Source organism: Monomorium pharaonis, chromosome 4 (genome assembly GCF_013373865.1).
Source record: "Monomorium pharaonis isolate MP-MQ-018 chromosome 4, ASM1337386v2, whole genome shotgun sequence".
Classification (NCBI taxonomy): domain Eukaryota; kingdom Metazoa; phylum Arthropoda; class Insecta; order Hymenoptera; family Formicidae; genus Monomorium; species Monomorium pharaonis.
Genome location: NC_050470.1, coordinates 1,887,603 through 1,904,632, shown reverse-complemented (window position 1 = coordinate 1,904,632; position 17,030 = coordinate 1,887,603). Strand labels below are relative to the sequence as shown.

General features: G+C 28.6%; 1 protein-coding gene across 3 annotated transcripts; it reads left to right on the top strand.

Moving 5' to 3' along the window:
• Positions 1 to 3,340: 3,340 nt before the first annotated feature.
• LOC105838815 (transcription factor SPT20 homolog) lies at positions 3,341 to 16,877 on the top strand. 3 transcript variants are annotated; one of them, XM_012684663.3, is made up of 9 exons: positions 3,341 to 3,423; positions 3,516 to 3,606; positions 10,479 to 10,613; positions 12,764 to 12,882; positions 14,143 to 14,559; positions 14,930 to 15,190; positions 15,486 to 15,808; positions 16,067 to 16,250; positions 16,371 to 16,877. In XM_012684663.3, exons 2-9 carry the CDS (start codon positions 3,567 to 3,569, stop codon positions 16,629 to 16,631), a joined length of 1,740 nt encoding a protein of 579 aa, XP_012540117.1. In that variant the 5' UTR covers positions 3,341 to 3,423; positions 3,516 to 3,566; the 3' UTR covers positions 16,632 to 16,877. The 3 variants fall into 3 exon arrangements, with proteins under 3 accessions (XP_012540117.1, XP_012540118.1, XP_036141076.1); XM_012684664.3 differs by having other exon boundaries at positions 3,341 to 3,606; positions 15,549 to 15,808; XM_036285183.1 differs by lacking the exon at positions 10,479 to 10,613 and having other exon boundaries at positions 3,341 to 3,606.
• The last annotated feature ends 153 nt before the right edge of the window (positions 16,878 to 17,030 follow it).

Below are 17,030 nucleotides of genomic sequence, written 5' to 3'. Positions count from 1 at the left end.
CTTTAAATAACAATAGAAAACCTTTTTTTAAAAATAAAAAATATTATTATTATAAGTATAATTTGTATAATATATCTAATAATACGTTTTTATTTCCATTTTACTTACTTTTTATATTTTTCTTTCAATCCATTAAAATATCAATACTAAAATAATGTTAGAATTTTACAACAAATATTTTTATTTATAAAAAAATATATATATTTTAACTTAATTTGACTTGCATTATTTTACTTATTTGTGAAAATCATCTTACTCACACATGAACAATATGATATGATTAACACGGTCATAAAAAAATTTAAATTTATTCGAATTTTAATCTATTTAACAGCTCTTACATTTTATAAATAATGATCAAAACTTTAAAGAATCTGAAAAGAAATATATCGATATTTTTATTATAGCTTTATAGAAATTTAAATAATTTGACACTGCAGCTACCATTTTATTTTCCCTTGCCTTCTATATATAAAAATTATATGAAATTTAGAATTGAGATATATAATCTTCTGTATCTTTTAATTTTAGCAAATCAAGGCTCGTTATCCAACAAAGAGAAAAGCACAGTTGTGATAAAATGTGCTGTAGAACATGGTGTAAGCGAGTTGATTTCTCACTCGGAATTATAAAATATACGTAAAGATTTGTTAGAGGTATCAACGCGACAAATTTAATTGTACGTCAAAACGATATATGAAGTGCTTAACTATTTTTGCGCAATTTTATTATTGTAATATAATTATTAATATTGTGATATTGTAACTATTAAAATTAAATTAATTAAATAAAATTAATTATTAAAATTAAGATCAATTTGTGATCACAAAGGGATGAGGACAGCTTTGATAAAATGTGCTGTAAAACAGGGTGCATGCGAATTGACTTTTCACAAGGAATTATAGAAAATACATAAAGATTTGTTAGAAGTATCAACGCGATAAATTTAATTGTACGTCAATATATAAAATACAATATATAAAATAATTATCTATTTCTGCGCAATTCTGTAATTATAATTGTTAAAATTAAATTAAATTAATTAAGTCAATTTTTATAAAATTAAAATCAATATATTATACCAACAATAAATTGTCATGTATAATAATAATTAATTTTTTAAGACATTTTTGTAATATCTTGTTTGCTACATTAATTTTTTAGATTTCAAATGTTTCTAATTTGTTATTATTAATAAATAAATTTATTTAAGTTAATCTTTTTATACATAATATCTAATTTGAATAATTTGCTTTTTTGTATATTAAAACGTCAATTTCTTTATTTTTCAATTTTTTAAATTACTTATATTTAAAAAAATTTTTTTTAAATGCTAGGCGTATTTATTATTTAAAAAATAATGTATATACAAATTCAATTTCATAGAAAGGACTTCGTTGTATCTATGAAACATTTTTATTTTCACAGCATTTTATATTTTATTACAGCATAATGGATTTCTCTCTATATATACTACATTTTTGTACTGTAAAAATTATTAAAATAATTGAAATTATGATGAATGCAATTTGATTCTCCATAAAATAGCAAAACGCTATTAAACCTTGACATACTCTTGGTCTTTACATGGTCAAGTGCATTATGCATTAGTAGCTTCTAGAATCGAAACGGTTGGATGAAAGTGCATGCTGCATTCAACGAAACATGCCTCTCTCTCGTCCTGAACGCAACCGTCGATGTGTAATTCACACCAATCACAAACGATGTATTCAATCTTTCCATCGAGCTCCTTTTCTATTTCTTCTCCACTGAACGTACAGTGCAATTTTGCAGGAAAATCAACGCAACAAAGTGTGTTACATCATCGTATATCCGACAAGGTAGGATGGTTTTTGATTTTAGATTTGCGATTAGAAATTGAAAAGTATAATCCAATGTACGTTCCAATTTAATGTTATAATTTTTTTTTTTTTATTTCTTAAAAGTGTTTATTTTAAAAGCTAGTCATTTTAATTCTCGACGTTGTTTTTGAATACAATGATTTTTATAATTTATATTTCAAACTGCTAAAGAGAGAGAGAGAGAGAGAGAGAGAGAGAGAGAGAGAGAGAGAGAGAGAGAGACACTTAAAGAATTAAATTAATTTTTTATTACAATATATATTTAATAAAAGATTTTTATAATTGTATTTGATATTTCTATAATATAATAAATTTTAAGTTGTTATTAGATAGAACTCTCTTGTTCTCTTTCTCTTTCTCTCCTTCTTTCTCTCTCTCTCCCCTTTCCTCTCTCTCTCTCAAAGAACTATTGCACTTTAATACAATTCTGATTTTGAAGTAAATTTTTTAAATATTTTTTAAATAAGTATCCAGTTAATACGATCAATTTAGTTGTCTTTGAATGGACGCATGTCGGTCCCGTTATCGTTTCGTCCGAGTGGGTCACCGGCACCTTGCCAAGATTAACTCGCAACCGTGCACCGGACTTGTTCCGTGAGCGGGCCGTTCTCAGCAAAAACCTGGTGGGGTACGCAGGGACGGCTTTTACAGTAAATCCTCTTCAATGTTTAGAATTTAACCAATAATTAAATTTTAATGTGTTATTTTATTTTAAATTTTAAATTTTTATATATTATTACTTTATAAAAAATTAATAATTTTAATTATATAAAATACATTTAAATAATAGCAGTGAGCTTTAAAAAAAAATTATTTTATAAATAGTTAAATAAAAAATTGAAAGAAAAAAGAAAGCAGTAATATAAGAAGTATCTTTTTAAGAATCTTTTAAATTTATTATTTGTTAATATTTTATGTAATATAAAGAAAATAATTGAGTTTAAATATTATATTAACTGTTATACAAAATTATTTAATAATATCAATTTTTTACTACTTTGTATATTATAATAAATACAATAAATTAAGAAATTGTTGAAAATTATAAGTTTAAAAATTATTACATATTTGACTTACTTAAAGTTAAATTGATAAATGTAATATGCATGTTTTCTTTTAATTTAAAATTATAACAAAATATGAATAATTTTAAGAAAACATAATTATGTATTATATATATATATATATATATATATATATATATATAAACAAACAGAAAACAAATAATACAGTTAAAGAATTATTTTTAGAATAATATTTTATTAATATAAATAATAAGGCAACATATGTTAATAAATTTAAAAAGAAACGCATATTATATGATATAAAATTTTAAGTTAAAAACTATTGAATGTTCTTCTTGTATAGAAGAAAGATATGTAAGATCCCAGGACTTAGTCGGCCCTGAAAGCCAGATGAAGTCTGAAAGTGCCCCGCGTGCTTGCCTTTGTCGAGCATGTCCATGTACTATTAGTATCCGCGAGATCGAGTAACTTGTCGCACGTTCCTCATCGACGATCGTCGATCATACACAGCAAAAAATCATTCGATCAGCCTAAAAGTAAGTTCTCTCCGCGAGGTATTTGCATTACATCGCAAGGCACTTGTTATTTTATCCTTGTTCCTAACGATTCTCTGAATCGTCTTACAAAGGTTGACGACTCTTTAAGATATTTAGTGATAATTAAAACTGGATTGACAAGAATGAAGATTGCTACTACATTATTTCTCTTCGTGGTTGTCGGTAAGTAATTAATTTCTTTTTTAAAGAAGTGATGTGGCTGATGGTTTTTCTTTCATAAAAAAAATATATTATTTTTATTTGCATACCTTTATCTTTTACAAAAGAAAAATATATATGTTTTATAAACTTTTAATAAGTTGCTAATGTAACTATTTTTGAAAAATTAAGACTTTAGCAATTCAAATTTATTTTCTAGTCATTACATTAAAATCAACGTATTATAATTTAATAATTAAATTTTAAGTTAATTAAAAATTAAAAATTTAAATTTTTATTGTGGTACATGTCATTGTAAAATTGGAAAATTGTTTAGCTGCGCCACTTCTATCGCAAAAGATACATAAAATACAGATCTGACAGCAGCTGTCGATGTGCAAATACATCCAGTTATTTGTCGTTCATTAATGGATTGTTTTAATTACATTTTTAAAGAATATTTGTATTTATCAAACGATTGTTTATTAATAAAGTTAATCTAAAAAAATTTTTATTTCAAGTAAATACAAAGTATAAGTTGCACATTCCGTTAATTTTACAACATAATTTATATATATATATATATATATATATTGCTATTAATGCATTAATCGTTCGATATACACAAATGTAAACCTTTATTATTTCTTTCGATATTTATCGGTAAACATTGGTTTTCAAATTTTTCTTTGCACGATCGTATTTTAATAATAAAACGTCTTTTTACTATAATATTAATGGAGTTAATTTTTCAGTAATCAAAAAAAGCTTTTAATCAATTTTACATAATTTGAAGTAAATCATTGTAAAATACACTACGCCATTAAAAATTTTAAAATATTATTAAAATGACATGTTGATTATTTACTGCTTATTGATATCTACAGATAAATTTAAATTTTTATTTAATGTAATATTTAGATATGTTGTAAACTTTTAAATCAACGATTTGCAATAGATTAGAATTTGAAAGCCGATCGTAAAAACTATCGGCGTTTCTAAATGGGCAATTTAATTTATGGATTTTTTCTCATTTTTATTGCGCCTTGTATGAACTGCATAAATTTTATTCTGTGCTATCAACTTCGACGTCTATACATTATACTCTTAACTTGACTGCACGTCTCACGCTGTAAAATTGTAAATTGATCAATTAATCAGCGTACTTCTTCCTTACTATACTAATAGTCTCGATTCTTTCTAGCAAAGAAATTTCTCGCTCGGTGACAAAGTGCATCTGTATATATGGGTCTTTGTGACTTTATATTAAGCAGACATATAATTTGCGGAAAAGTTGTATTATACTTAGATATGTGAATTGTGTAAAAATATAATTTTCCGTTATTTCACGCTACTGCAATGATCTGAGCGTGACTACGAGGTTGCGCATTGTGAAAAGCAGCCAGACTTCTTGCAGGTTGATACCGTAGTGCGTTGCACTCGATGCATCATTATGCGTTAGGATCAGTGGAAATCTCTTAAAGACTTTGACCTATTTTCACATCAAAATTTTTAATATTTTTGTGAAAACAAATAAAAATTATGAAAAAGATAAATAACAGATTTTTTGATATAAATGATATAATGTGTAATAAATACTTGTAATTAATATAGTTTTTCACACAATTTTCTAAATATATTCGTAAAAATTGTAAATAAGCATGTATAAAATAGTTTATGTAAGAAAATATACTTTTGATACGTTAAAAACACAATAGATTTTTTTTAAAACATGAAACATTTAAATTATTCATTTATATAGCAGAAAAGAAGTTATTGAAACAGTCGGTGTACATATCGTATATCTAATATGTGTATATACTGTGTAAATAAAAATAATAAAACTGTATAATTAGTCATGGCTTTCGCTACATTAACCAATTCTCTTGTATATGATGGTATTCTAAAATAGACTTAATAATTATCTTAAAAATATAAAGTCTATTTTGCAGATTTATTATTTTATTTATTGAAATTAGTATACATTGTAAATTTAAAAATTTATCAAATTTTTATTAATATTATTTATAATAATATTTAGAATAGAATATTATAAAAAAAATTTATCTAAAAGTTGCAAAATTATTTATAAATACAATTAATATTGTTTTTTATCTTTGCATATTTTTAATTACTATACAAATATGCATAATCATTTTTATTTAAAAAATATGTTTAAATTTATATTTATAATTATTTTTATAAAGCTGTGTTATGTGTAAATGTGTAAATATGTATAAACTTGATAGTAATAATATTTTCCTTTTTTTATTAAATAAAGAATTTAAACATTACATAATTTATAAATTATGTAATGTAATTTATAAATTATGTGACTGTAATTTCTTGACAGCATTATAAAATTAAAAGCGTTTCAAAGATTCATATAACGTTTCTCACGCGAGACATTGCACTTATAACGGCATACATAATGTGTAAATGGTTAAAAGTTATCGCATTGAGAAAAGTATTGTCATTGATTTGCTCAGTGATGCAGGCTAGAAAGTGCAAAAAGATTAGGTGCACGCGCCGCAAAATGTAGAATAAAAAAAAATAGAGTAGGACGCGCGCGAGTCGACGAAAGTACGCAATTTTGATCACTAGATGATCGAAAGTGATCTAGGAGAAAGGAATCGAAGTCAACTTCGCTTCAACTATATAATTATGTATTATTTTTACAAAAGTGAAGAAGAAAAGAGAAAGAAATAAACGCGCGTACTTGTCGAAGTCTCTGTGAAAGATATTGAAGCATTTTTTATACGTGCTATAAATTTAACATGTTAACGGATGTGACGCGTAATTAAAGATAATCACGTGAAAGCTTTCTCCAGGATCATTGAAAAAACCGCTTTCGTATTTATGCATCTGCAAAACTATGAATGGAAAAATAACTACATACAAGTTCTTTAGATTCAGAATTTGGCCTTAAAATGAAATATACATACATTTTTTTCTGTGGTTCAATCGAAGTTAATTATTTCTGTATTAACTAACTTTTAAATTAACTTGTCATTTACATTTTACTGAACTGTAAATATGCTGATAATAGAGAAAATTTTAGTTATTGTAAAAATTTTGATTATTAAATCTATATAGAACAACTTTTATTTATTTGATTTACAACATACTTTTAAGAAACGCATCATACACTTGACTGTAAAAATATGTAAGCTTGTGTTTTTATCTTAAAATTGTTATACAATGGTTTTTATTTGTAAACAATAAATTATTTACTTATTACATGTCGCTATCTATTTCTTTAAGCTCAATAGAGCGGTACGTGACACAAAAATAGGATAATGTACCGTTTTTAATGACTTTGAATGACCACACGTCCGGTCAAAAATTATGCTGCCTTGAAAAGAATCACCTGTTGCTTTTGTCGATAATCCTTTTACCAAGATTGACGGGATGCGTATTTGGAGAATCAGGCCAACATGCCTATGTAAATGTCATCTGTGTGCATACTTTCTACTTAGTTGCGTCCAACAATGTAGTGTTCTCGTCAATTTGACGTCAGTTACTTTTTTAAAGTTATTAAATTTATAACAAAGACAAATTTTTTTATTCGTTAATTAATTATTTTTAATTTAATATTTTATTTAAAAAAAACTATTTGTACTCAACAATTTATACAGTAATAAGTAAATGCAATATATTTGAATTACAGATTATGTTATTTAGTTCTTCAGAATACATGCCACGATAAAAAACATATTCCAAAGAATAAAATTGATCTACTTTCCTGTATTGAGCGATTTTACCTTGATTAATGATCACGATCGACAAGTCACTATGTACAACTTAATGGATTGTTGGATGTTTATTTTATCATTGAATGATTAGTTTATGTCGACAATTCCTGGCATCTGCAAAAAGAGAGGCTAAGTTTCTAAACATTGTTCGCGTCGAGTTTCTTTCTTTCTCTCTGTAATCGGCATCTGATGATAGAGCAGAGATAATATGGTAACATTATCGGAACGGCTGGCAGTCAAGGTGAAGGCCAGCCTTAGGAAAGTATTTCACGGTTCGCCCGTATACAATCAGTATTATGTCGTTAGAAAAGGAGAATCCCGGTTAAGCGAAAAAAAGTGAATTTCGCCATCGTTCGTAAAACCCTACATAACAATAACTAAAGAATCATATCGTGACTCGATTGCATCAGGAATCCCTCGAAGAACGAAACAGTGAAAGTATGTGCGAGATCTGTACCAAACGTCATCGTTCTCGTTTTGGTTATTCACTGCAAATAATTTTAACTAGTACGTCCTTTCAAAACAAGTTTCTTTGATAGAACATTCGATCCGGCTATTAATCATTTACTTTTACTGCAAGATAAATATATCTTGCTGATATTCTTTTACCAAGCAGCTTGTATACTACAATTGAAATAGCTTATAACATTAATTTTATATTATCGATTTTCATATTCTAATCGGAATATGTATGTGCAGAAATATATATATACGTATACATTCAACTGCGAATGCTATTTTGAATATAGCTAGTGTGATTGTGTAGACAGCATCTAATTTATCACGAATCACGGTGAAATTTTCCAGCTTTGATTTCTTTTGCTTTTCACTATCATGAATGACACACACGCGATGTGTCGTTACTAGCAGTAGTGCTCTAAAAAAACGGGGTTTACATCCGTTTATCGGACTGGAACGGTAAAATTTCTATTCAGAGATAATTTCTCACATTACGAAACGTCACTCATTTCGTAGACTTACGTGCGTCACAGTGCAATACGCGATTGTATAATACATTCGAAGCGAGAACAGAACTGATCGTTCCGGCTTCCCTTTGGTATATAGCAATAAGGAAATTCATTAACAGACAACGTATTATCAATTTCTGAATTATAAATTTCATTTACAATATAACAAATTACGTACTGTCCGTTTTATGTTGTCTACACAATCTCTTTCATGAAGTTATTTCTCATCCGGTTGCCTCTAATTAGAAAAAAAGGATTTCAGTTGTCGGTTTTCCCTGGCCTGTGAACAACACTCTATTATTAATTAATTAGTTAATTATTATTTTTATAATATTTTTTTCTCATGTTTCCAAATATTAAATAATTGCCTGATAACAAAAATCTTTTCACTTTGCTGTGATTAATATCTATATTTAAACAAAATCATGACGCATTTAGTTAAAATTCAGAAATTCGAGGAGGATTCTCATAATTTTGGCGTCAATAAGAAAGCAGTTTCACCACGTGGAAACCATGTAATGTATGATGTTCGGTCAAGCTAACGTTTAGTCAGGTTTCAAGTGGGTCACTAGGCTATGGCCCAACGGCACGCCTTCAATCCGGCAAATATTTCTTAAATAAATTCAGGAAATACCTTTCACAAAGGTTAAAGTACTTTTACTTATTTCATATGTATAGTTTATTTTAATATAATTAAGCGATATTTGCAACCATTGGATAGTTATTCTATAATCATTATCACAATAATAAGCAAGAAATACATGGAAAAACAATTTTTCTAAAATTTAGTAGATCCAAAAATAGTTTTATTGAACCATTAACATAATTACAAAATAATATAATATTACAAACAAATATTGACATTATAACAACTAATTTAAGCAAGCAGTCCTACATAATTATTTTGATAGTCTAACAAAATTATTTTCAGATTTGTATCTAAGTTATTAGGTACTTTAGCAAAACCGCTTATTCCGCGTCTTTAAATGAGCAGTAAAATTACGATTAAAGTGTGGGGCACATTATTATTAATAAAAATGAATAAATTTATTAGTAACAATAGAAATTGTATGGGTACTACAAAATATTGTTGATGGATAATTTAATGGCACCTGGCCTACAACCGTTTATTGCCTCATAATGTCTGAACAAAGAGAAAACACATAAGTCACTATTATATTTTTGTGGTGGTTACTGCGACAAAGCTATTCATCTTCAAAATAATCTTCGAGAAAAGAGATTGCAAAGTTAAGATTTATAGTTACTTTCGTTTACATAACACAATATTTCTACATCACTAAAAATAAAAGTAATCAATAAATATAAATAATTTATTAATAATTTAAAAATATTGTTAAGAATTTTAATAATATTTATAATACACAATTAAGGTATTTTAAAAATTATTCTAACGTTAGCATCAGTTTATTAACAAAATTTATTAGAAACAATTTGACACACATAAGCATAACATAACATACTTAGAAAAAATAAAGATTGCGGATACAATTTTTTTAGACGTACTTTAAAATTAATATTTTATATTAATATTAATATTTTTCAATTTATTTGGTTGCCAAGCAAATATTATATATGTAAATGTACATCTTATGAAAAATTGACATTAACAGACGACGAAGAATAGCACAGAATATGCAGTTGTTAATTTACATATACGTTTACATGTACCTAATTATTCAACAATTTGTTAGAATTAATTTTTATTCAAGTATTATTTATTAAAATAAAACTATATTTACGCATTTTTAATTATAATATTATATTATTATTTTACTCACAAAATAATAATAATAGTAATAATTGTTATATTTATAATTTTAAGATCTAAATATAAAATAATAACCGTTTCTTAAAAATTTCTTAAGAATTTATTTACAATTTATTTATATTAACAGATGTAAATTTTTTTTATTCTTTAGTTAATTTATAAATAAACAACGCAAATCAAAATTTTTTCATTAAAAATATACATAAATGCATGCAACAGCCTGAGAAACTTCATTAATGTAACACTCAGCTTGAGACAATGATACATCAAGACTCATCTAACTGTGCCCATCAACAATATCAGCACAACGAATCACGCCGATTGTCATTCCGGATGGATCAAAGGAACGATCCATGGCTTTGTTTCTTCCGGTTCTGCTTGCAGGATGTACGTGGCGAGAGACACTAGGCACGTGTGTATTTCAATCGGACTTTGGTTTTGTTCTAAACTGCGCTTTCAAAAAGTCCGGTCTGTTCCGTGTCAGAAACCTGGGTGGTGTTAAGGGTTACGTCGGCCTCGGTGAGTTGAATATGGAAGCGATCACAATCGTCAATGTAATATTCGCATTTACTAATGTAGATTGGTTCTACGATCTAGTGCGGTTAATTTTACATTGGAGATTGTAGAGAAAATGAACGGCCTTGAGAAGAAATAATTATTGCGTGAACCGAGTAAATCGGCCAAATCTCGTCCATATTCATATCTTAAATCTGTGTTAACAAAGCTAATAAAGTTACTCCTTTAATTGGTAAATCCTTTCCAAGAATATTTAACTTGCTAATAAAGACATTAAATTTTATTACACACATGTTTTTAATTATAAAATCTGTAGGTATATATATGTATAAAAGTAAAGTAAAGAAATAAAATTTTATATATATAGTAAGCTATCTCTTATGAGATTTTTTATAATATCTTATAATGTTTTATATAAATTTTAATTAAAATGCTTTTGACACATTTTCTTTTGATGCTTGTTCTTTTTTTAAATAAACGCATTGCATTAGAGTAACTTTTTATATGTTGCGTAAATTGCTTAGTCATATCACTGTAAAGAGGTTTTGTAACATACTGCTCGCTTTGTTTGCAAGAATTGTTTGCAATAAAAGCTCCTCGACGAATTAAGATTCTTATTTATAACAAGTTACTTAGTAACTAGTTAAACGGACATTTATATATGAAACAAACTTTGTTCAAATATACTCATCTTTCACAGATTGTGAAACGTTCTTCGTGCAAGTAGTAAATGCAAATGTCGATAGTGATTTCTAAATTAAATATGACTTGCTTTAATCATTTTATTTTGTCAAAGTTCAAGAATTATAAATTTCTACCGGTTTTCGTCTATACATATTTATTACATATATATATTTTTTCTCCAAACAATTGAGAAACAAAGTTATTTAGTTATTACGTCAAAATTGTCGCCTGCTTGTGCGTGATTTGCGTGCAAATGGATGAGTTTATCGTGTCACGGAAAATGTATCCAATCGCCTTCATTACATAAGATTTTCTTTGATCAGAAAGATGTAATAAGTAATTGAGATAACCGTAATGTCATAACCTGACAGCCAATCAAATTGAATATCTTATTAGAAACTCTCTACTTTTTTATTTCTTATTAATTATTACAAATGCAGTTTAAATATACAATTTTATTTTACCATTAATTTCCAAAAATATCTTTTATTTATTCATTACAATCTAATTTCTCTTACGTCAACTACTATTGTGTAAAATTTCTTTTTAATCTTAATTAATTCTTTGCAAATAAGATTCACGTGTAAGTTAATTATTTTAATGTCGGAAATTGCAACAGCGTTAATAACAAAATTATTGTGAAATAAACGTAGGCCTGCATTGACGTAATAGCTTAACCTGTGGACGCAACTTTGAATGATACCCTTTGATCGATGTCGCGGTTTCACGTTTTTAAAAATCCATTGAAAAAGCATAATGATTTATTCATCGCCTTGGCCTGGCCTAGTTGTTAACTAAAAATTCATCATATATCTTCATAAAAGAAGACCTCTTCGACGAGGACACAATTTGCATTTAATAATTGAAGATCAAATGTCGACAGTGCAAAAATGACCTGCTAGGCGCTAAAGTGACGCAACGCCTTTTTGCACAATATCTACCGACTTCAACAGTTACCAGTTTACAAGCGTTTCATTTGAGCAATTATATATATATGTTAGTGTTAAATAGCTAGGCTATATTTGTATAAATAAAGATATAATTTCAAATCTGTATTTGTAAATTACAAAAATTTTAATATAATAATAAGATAAATGTAAAAAATTGTGATAAAGCGTATAAAAATTTGCCAAGTTATGTATACATAACTATAAATAAATTACAGGAATTAAATATAACTAGAGAAAAGGAAATTTGAAATGCATTGGGAATGGGCTTAAATTAAAAAATCTATTATTCCTATATTGACTGACTCTGTTCATGTATATCTACGCTTTACTGCGCGCGTCTCTCTATTCTCTTAACACACTTATAGAAAGCTTTCTACAATAGTGCCGTCTTCTTCTCTTTGTAAATAAATTAAATCGCAGTCTATTGCTCTCACAACATTATTTGAAAATGTATAAGTTTTCCAGTTCGCATATAATGTTTATAATTAATAAAATTAATTCAACTTTGCTTATTTACAGGATTTTCCATTGGAGACGAGCTAGGCTTTAGCCAATCGCTCTCCAATTTGGAAAGTGCAAAAAGAAGAAGCGTGCAATCGAACAAAGTTAATGGACTCGTACTTAATCCTCTGAATGTGGTAAGTAAAGTACAATTTTTAAATAACTTAGTTATGCTTGTTGAATCATATCAGCAAGTGAAAAACATTCAATGTATATAAAAAATTTATATATATAGTATTTATATGAATAATATCTATAAAATAAAGTACAAAAAGATGGATTAAATGAAGCGAATAAATAGGATGACGATTTTACTTTCGCTTGTCGTCTATTTTATGTTTATTTGTTGCATTTTCTACTTTCCTTCCTGCCCCGAAGCTCTATGTGCCAACAACTGATCTTATTAACTTAACACATTCGCTTATACACATTACTTTCGGGTTGAACATCCTGTATACGGCAATAGATGTCACGACATAAATGATAGCCACACTCAAATCGGTTCATGGAAAGTTCTGTGCAGACCGGAGCCCAGGGATCAGCGCGAAAGCGTTCACTCGTTATTCATAGAAGCGATATCCCCTCTGGAAATCTGCTTTGACCATTCCACAATGTGCAATCTAATCTGTTGCATCTATTCTCAATGCAGCCTCTTGCTCTCGTGGTATATGTAACGATCAATAATAATCATAGGATTATATTCTACCGTTATTAACTTTTCATTTCGTAGCCGCTCGGAGAAATCACTTTGTGCATCTGTTATTTCACAACCGACATTTAGCTTAAATTTTATTTTTATAGCAAAATTTTAATCGGTTATATAATTAAATCTAATTGAAAATTTTATAATAAAATGTCAATAATAATTAAAGTTTCGATAAATCAAAGTTGTATGATATTACTGCGGTATAAGTTAAGTATTTTTCAACAATTTGTATGCAAATATATTTAGCGATCACATTCACTTTTATTGATTGTGTCTCTCTAACGGGAAAGAAATTACTGAAGCAATTGTGAAATATTGATGGTTTGTTTACCTCGAGAAAGAAATATCTAGGTCGGAGATCGAATAAGATGGATCGGTTTTTCTACATTAGCTATAAGAAAATATGAGATCTACCTATATCGGCCTTGTCACAACTAGTGCGTGAATGTCGCTCCGGTATTCATATATCGTGTTTATACAACACGTTGCGATTTTACTGACATTTCTTCAGGCAATACACGATTGAACGTCATGCAACTTTCCACAAAGTGCAGTTTATGGATCTACGCTTTATTATTAGAGCTAACGTCTAAAAATGTCTAAGAAAGGAGAAATTTAAGATTCAGACATTCATTCTTCATTTTACGTACAATTTGTCACATACAATGTTAAATATTAATTTTTTTTTTAGGCAAATACTCGCGATGAAACGCGTGCAAGCTCATTAAATACTCGTCAGGTAGTACCGCCCTTCAAGCCGTTGCCTATCGGAACAATCCGACCAATGACTCAGCAACCTGAACGTCAGAAACTGATAGTGAATGCAACAGCTCTTAAAACAGGATCAGTGATGTCGGCGATGCAGCAGGAAGCGCTGCGCCAGCATCACGAACGACTTCACCAAGAAAATAAGCTGAAGCAGCAGCAGAGAATACAACAGGAGGCCTTAGCAATACAAATATTGAAACAACAACGTCTACAGCAGCAAGAAGCTATGAGGCAGCAGCAACTGCAACAACAAAAGATGCAGCAACAACAGAAACAACAGCAACAACAAATACTCGCGCAACGGCAACAGATTATGGCGATAGAAAACAAGAAAGATCAAGTGGGGATCTATTTTGATTTACTCTCGATTAATTATAAAAATGTTAATTTACCCAGATAGCAATTTGTTAGTAGAATGGCAACAAATCGATTAGATCTATAGTCAATTCGATTAGTTTACAATTTGTTACTTATCCGTTGATATAGTACGTTAGCAGACATTGTTATATTTTCAATAACAATTTACCAATATCATCAAACGTGTATTCTATGTGCAATTTGTTGCCATCAAAAATTAACAGCATGCTCTGTTTAAAATTTCTCTCTGCAGGCTTTGATTTCTAGACAATTAATAATTAAATATTTTTCATATATAGCACTTTTGTTCGTCTCTATAATTTTGTCTGTGTATATTTTTCGATTCTTTACAGTTACAGCCACAAGTGATAGCAGTTGCGGGAACGATGCCGAAACTACCTATCATCGCCGCAATTCCGCCAGTTGGTATGGTCCAGTCCGAAGTCCTTCCATCATCATCAAAGGCAACGACAAATTTGATCTCGTCAAGCGCTGGCTTGCCACCTTTCATCGCGATGCCGCAATCGTCGGTAAAACTCACAAACAGAATTGGTGGTGGTGGCACCCTCTTGCAAGACTCCGACAACGAAGTATCGAAAGATGATTTTACGCAGGTATAATTGTATTTATATTATAATAATTTTTCTTAAAACTTTATCACAAATATATAATATTATTTAATATTCTTATATTAACTATGATTATTGTTGTAATTATTAAGCACAAAATATTTTAAGTTTTATATCATGTATTATGTATTGATTTTTTTAATTTTCTTAATTTGATCAATCCATACAACAGAGAAAGATTGTGGAAGTTGCGATACATACATTGTACTGTATTTTGCAGAATAAATCAGATAAAAATATACTTAGATTATAAGTTTAAATATTACTATTATTTTTGTAGTTACCTTTGCCAAGTGACGAAATGGCTGCTTCAGTGAACGAAATGACACTGCTTTCGTTGCAGCCTGCTTCTGCAACTGATGCCGGCCAAACGCTTCAACAAAATGAAAAACGACAATCTTTACCACTACCAAACAGTTTACCTTCCTTGGCTCCCATCCAAGGGATGGAAACCTCCTTGAAAGCCCTCGCAGAAGCAAGCAATATTACTCTAGAAGCTCTCGAAACAGCAATTCTTTTGAGACAGCAACAGCTTCTTAAAAAACAACAGGGACCTACAAGTACCAGTACCACCACAACACCTACAATCGCACCTCTTAAAAAGTAAAGAATTTTTAATTAATATTTCCAATTTTTATTTATTTAATTAATTTTTCTTAAGCATACGGAAAAAAAGATTAACTGCAGTTAATTAGAGCAGCAAGAATCTGTGTATAAAATTTTAATTAATTTAAAAAGTAGTTTACCTCTCTATTTAATTTATTTAAGTTAACATTTCATTCACCTATTTAATTTATTTAAGTTAACATTTCATTTATAATTTTATTCTAAGTCACTAGAAAGAAACATTTAACTTTGCAGTAATAAATATACTTCCGGAACTACTAAAGTGATGAATGCGCCGCGGGAATACTATCCCGTTGGATATGATAAGAACTTCGACGACAATTTCGCAAGTCGCGTAGACCTGCCGGATACGAGCTTCTATTGTGGCGATCAAAAACATTTTCCAGGTCTCTATGCTGACGAAGATTTGGGATGTATGGTAAGACTTTTAAAAATATATTATATTAAAATAATTTGTAAAAAAAATGTTATTTAATAAATTTTATGCAACACTTGTTGCTGTTTTAAAAGTTCTTGAAATTAATTTTCGTGCGATTAGGTATTTCACGTTTGCGCATTGACGGACGATGGCCTAATCATGAAGAGTTTCCTATGCCCGGAATCAACGCTGTTCGACCAAACGATTCTAAAGTGCAACTGGTGGTTCTACGTAGATTGTAAATCTTCAAAGAACTTGTATGATAGTAATATACCTATCAGCAAGAGCTATCAACTGATGAAAGCCTTGGCGTTCTTCTCGGCGTACAAAAATCACGACAATAGTACAAACAACGCGGAGAAAAGCGAAGATGATTCTTGAAACAAGAACAGCAGATCAATCAAAGATTCATAGAATTAATCAAAGAGTCATAAGCTCAACATTCCTGGAAACTGTCTTGTTTCCATGATGCAACTTCTCGTCTAGTTAAAAAAACTTTTTATCTGTACATATATATAATTTATTAATAGAGGATATATATAGTATGTAGATTTGTTTAGAGGCAATGTAAATAGTACACGTTCCTCGCTCATTGTTGAATAATACATAATATGTTTTTGTGTAAAATTCCTCGCACTGAAATTAAAAAGTTGAATTAAAAAGGGAACAGAGAAATAGAAGGTAAGTGAACAACAAAGAATCAAAAAAGCGTAATTTATTAATGCTCAATATATATATATATATTTAAGGATTATGCAAGAACGGTGCGGATTTAACTGC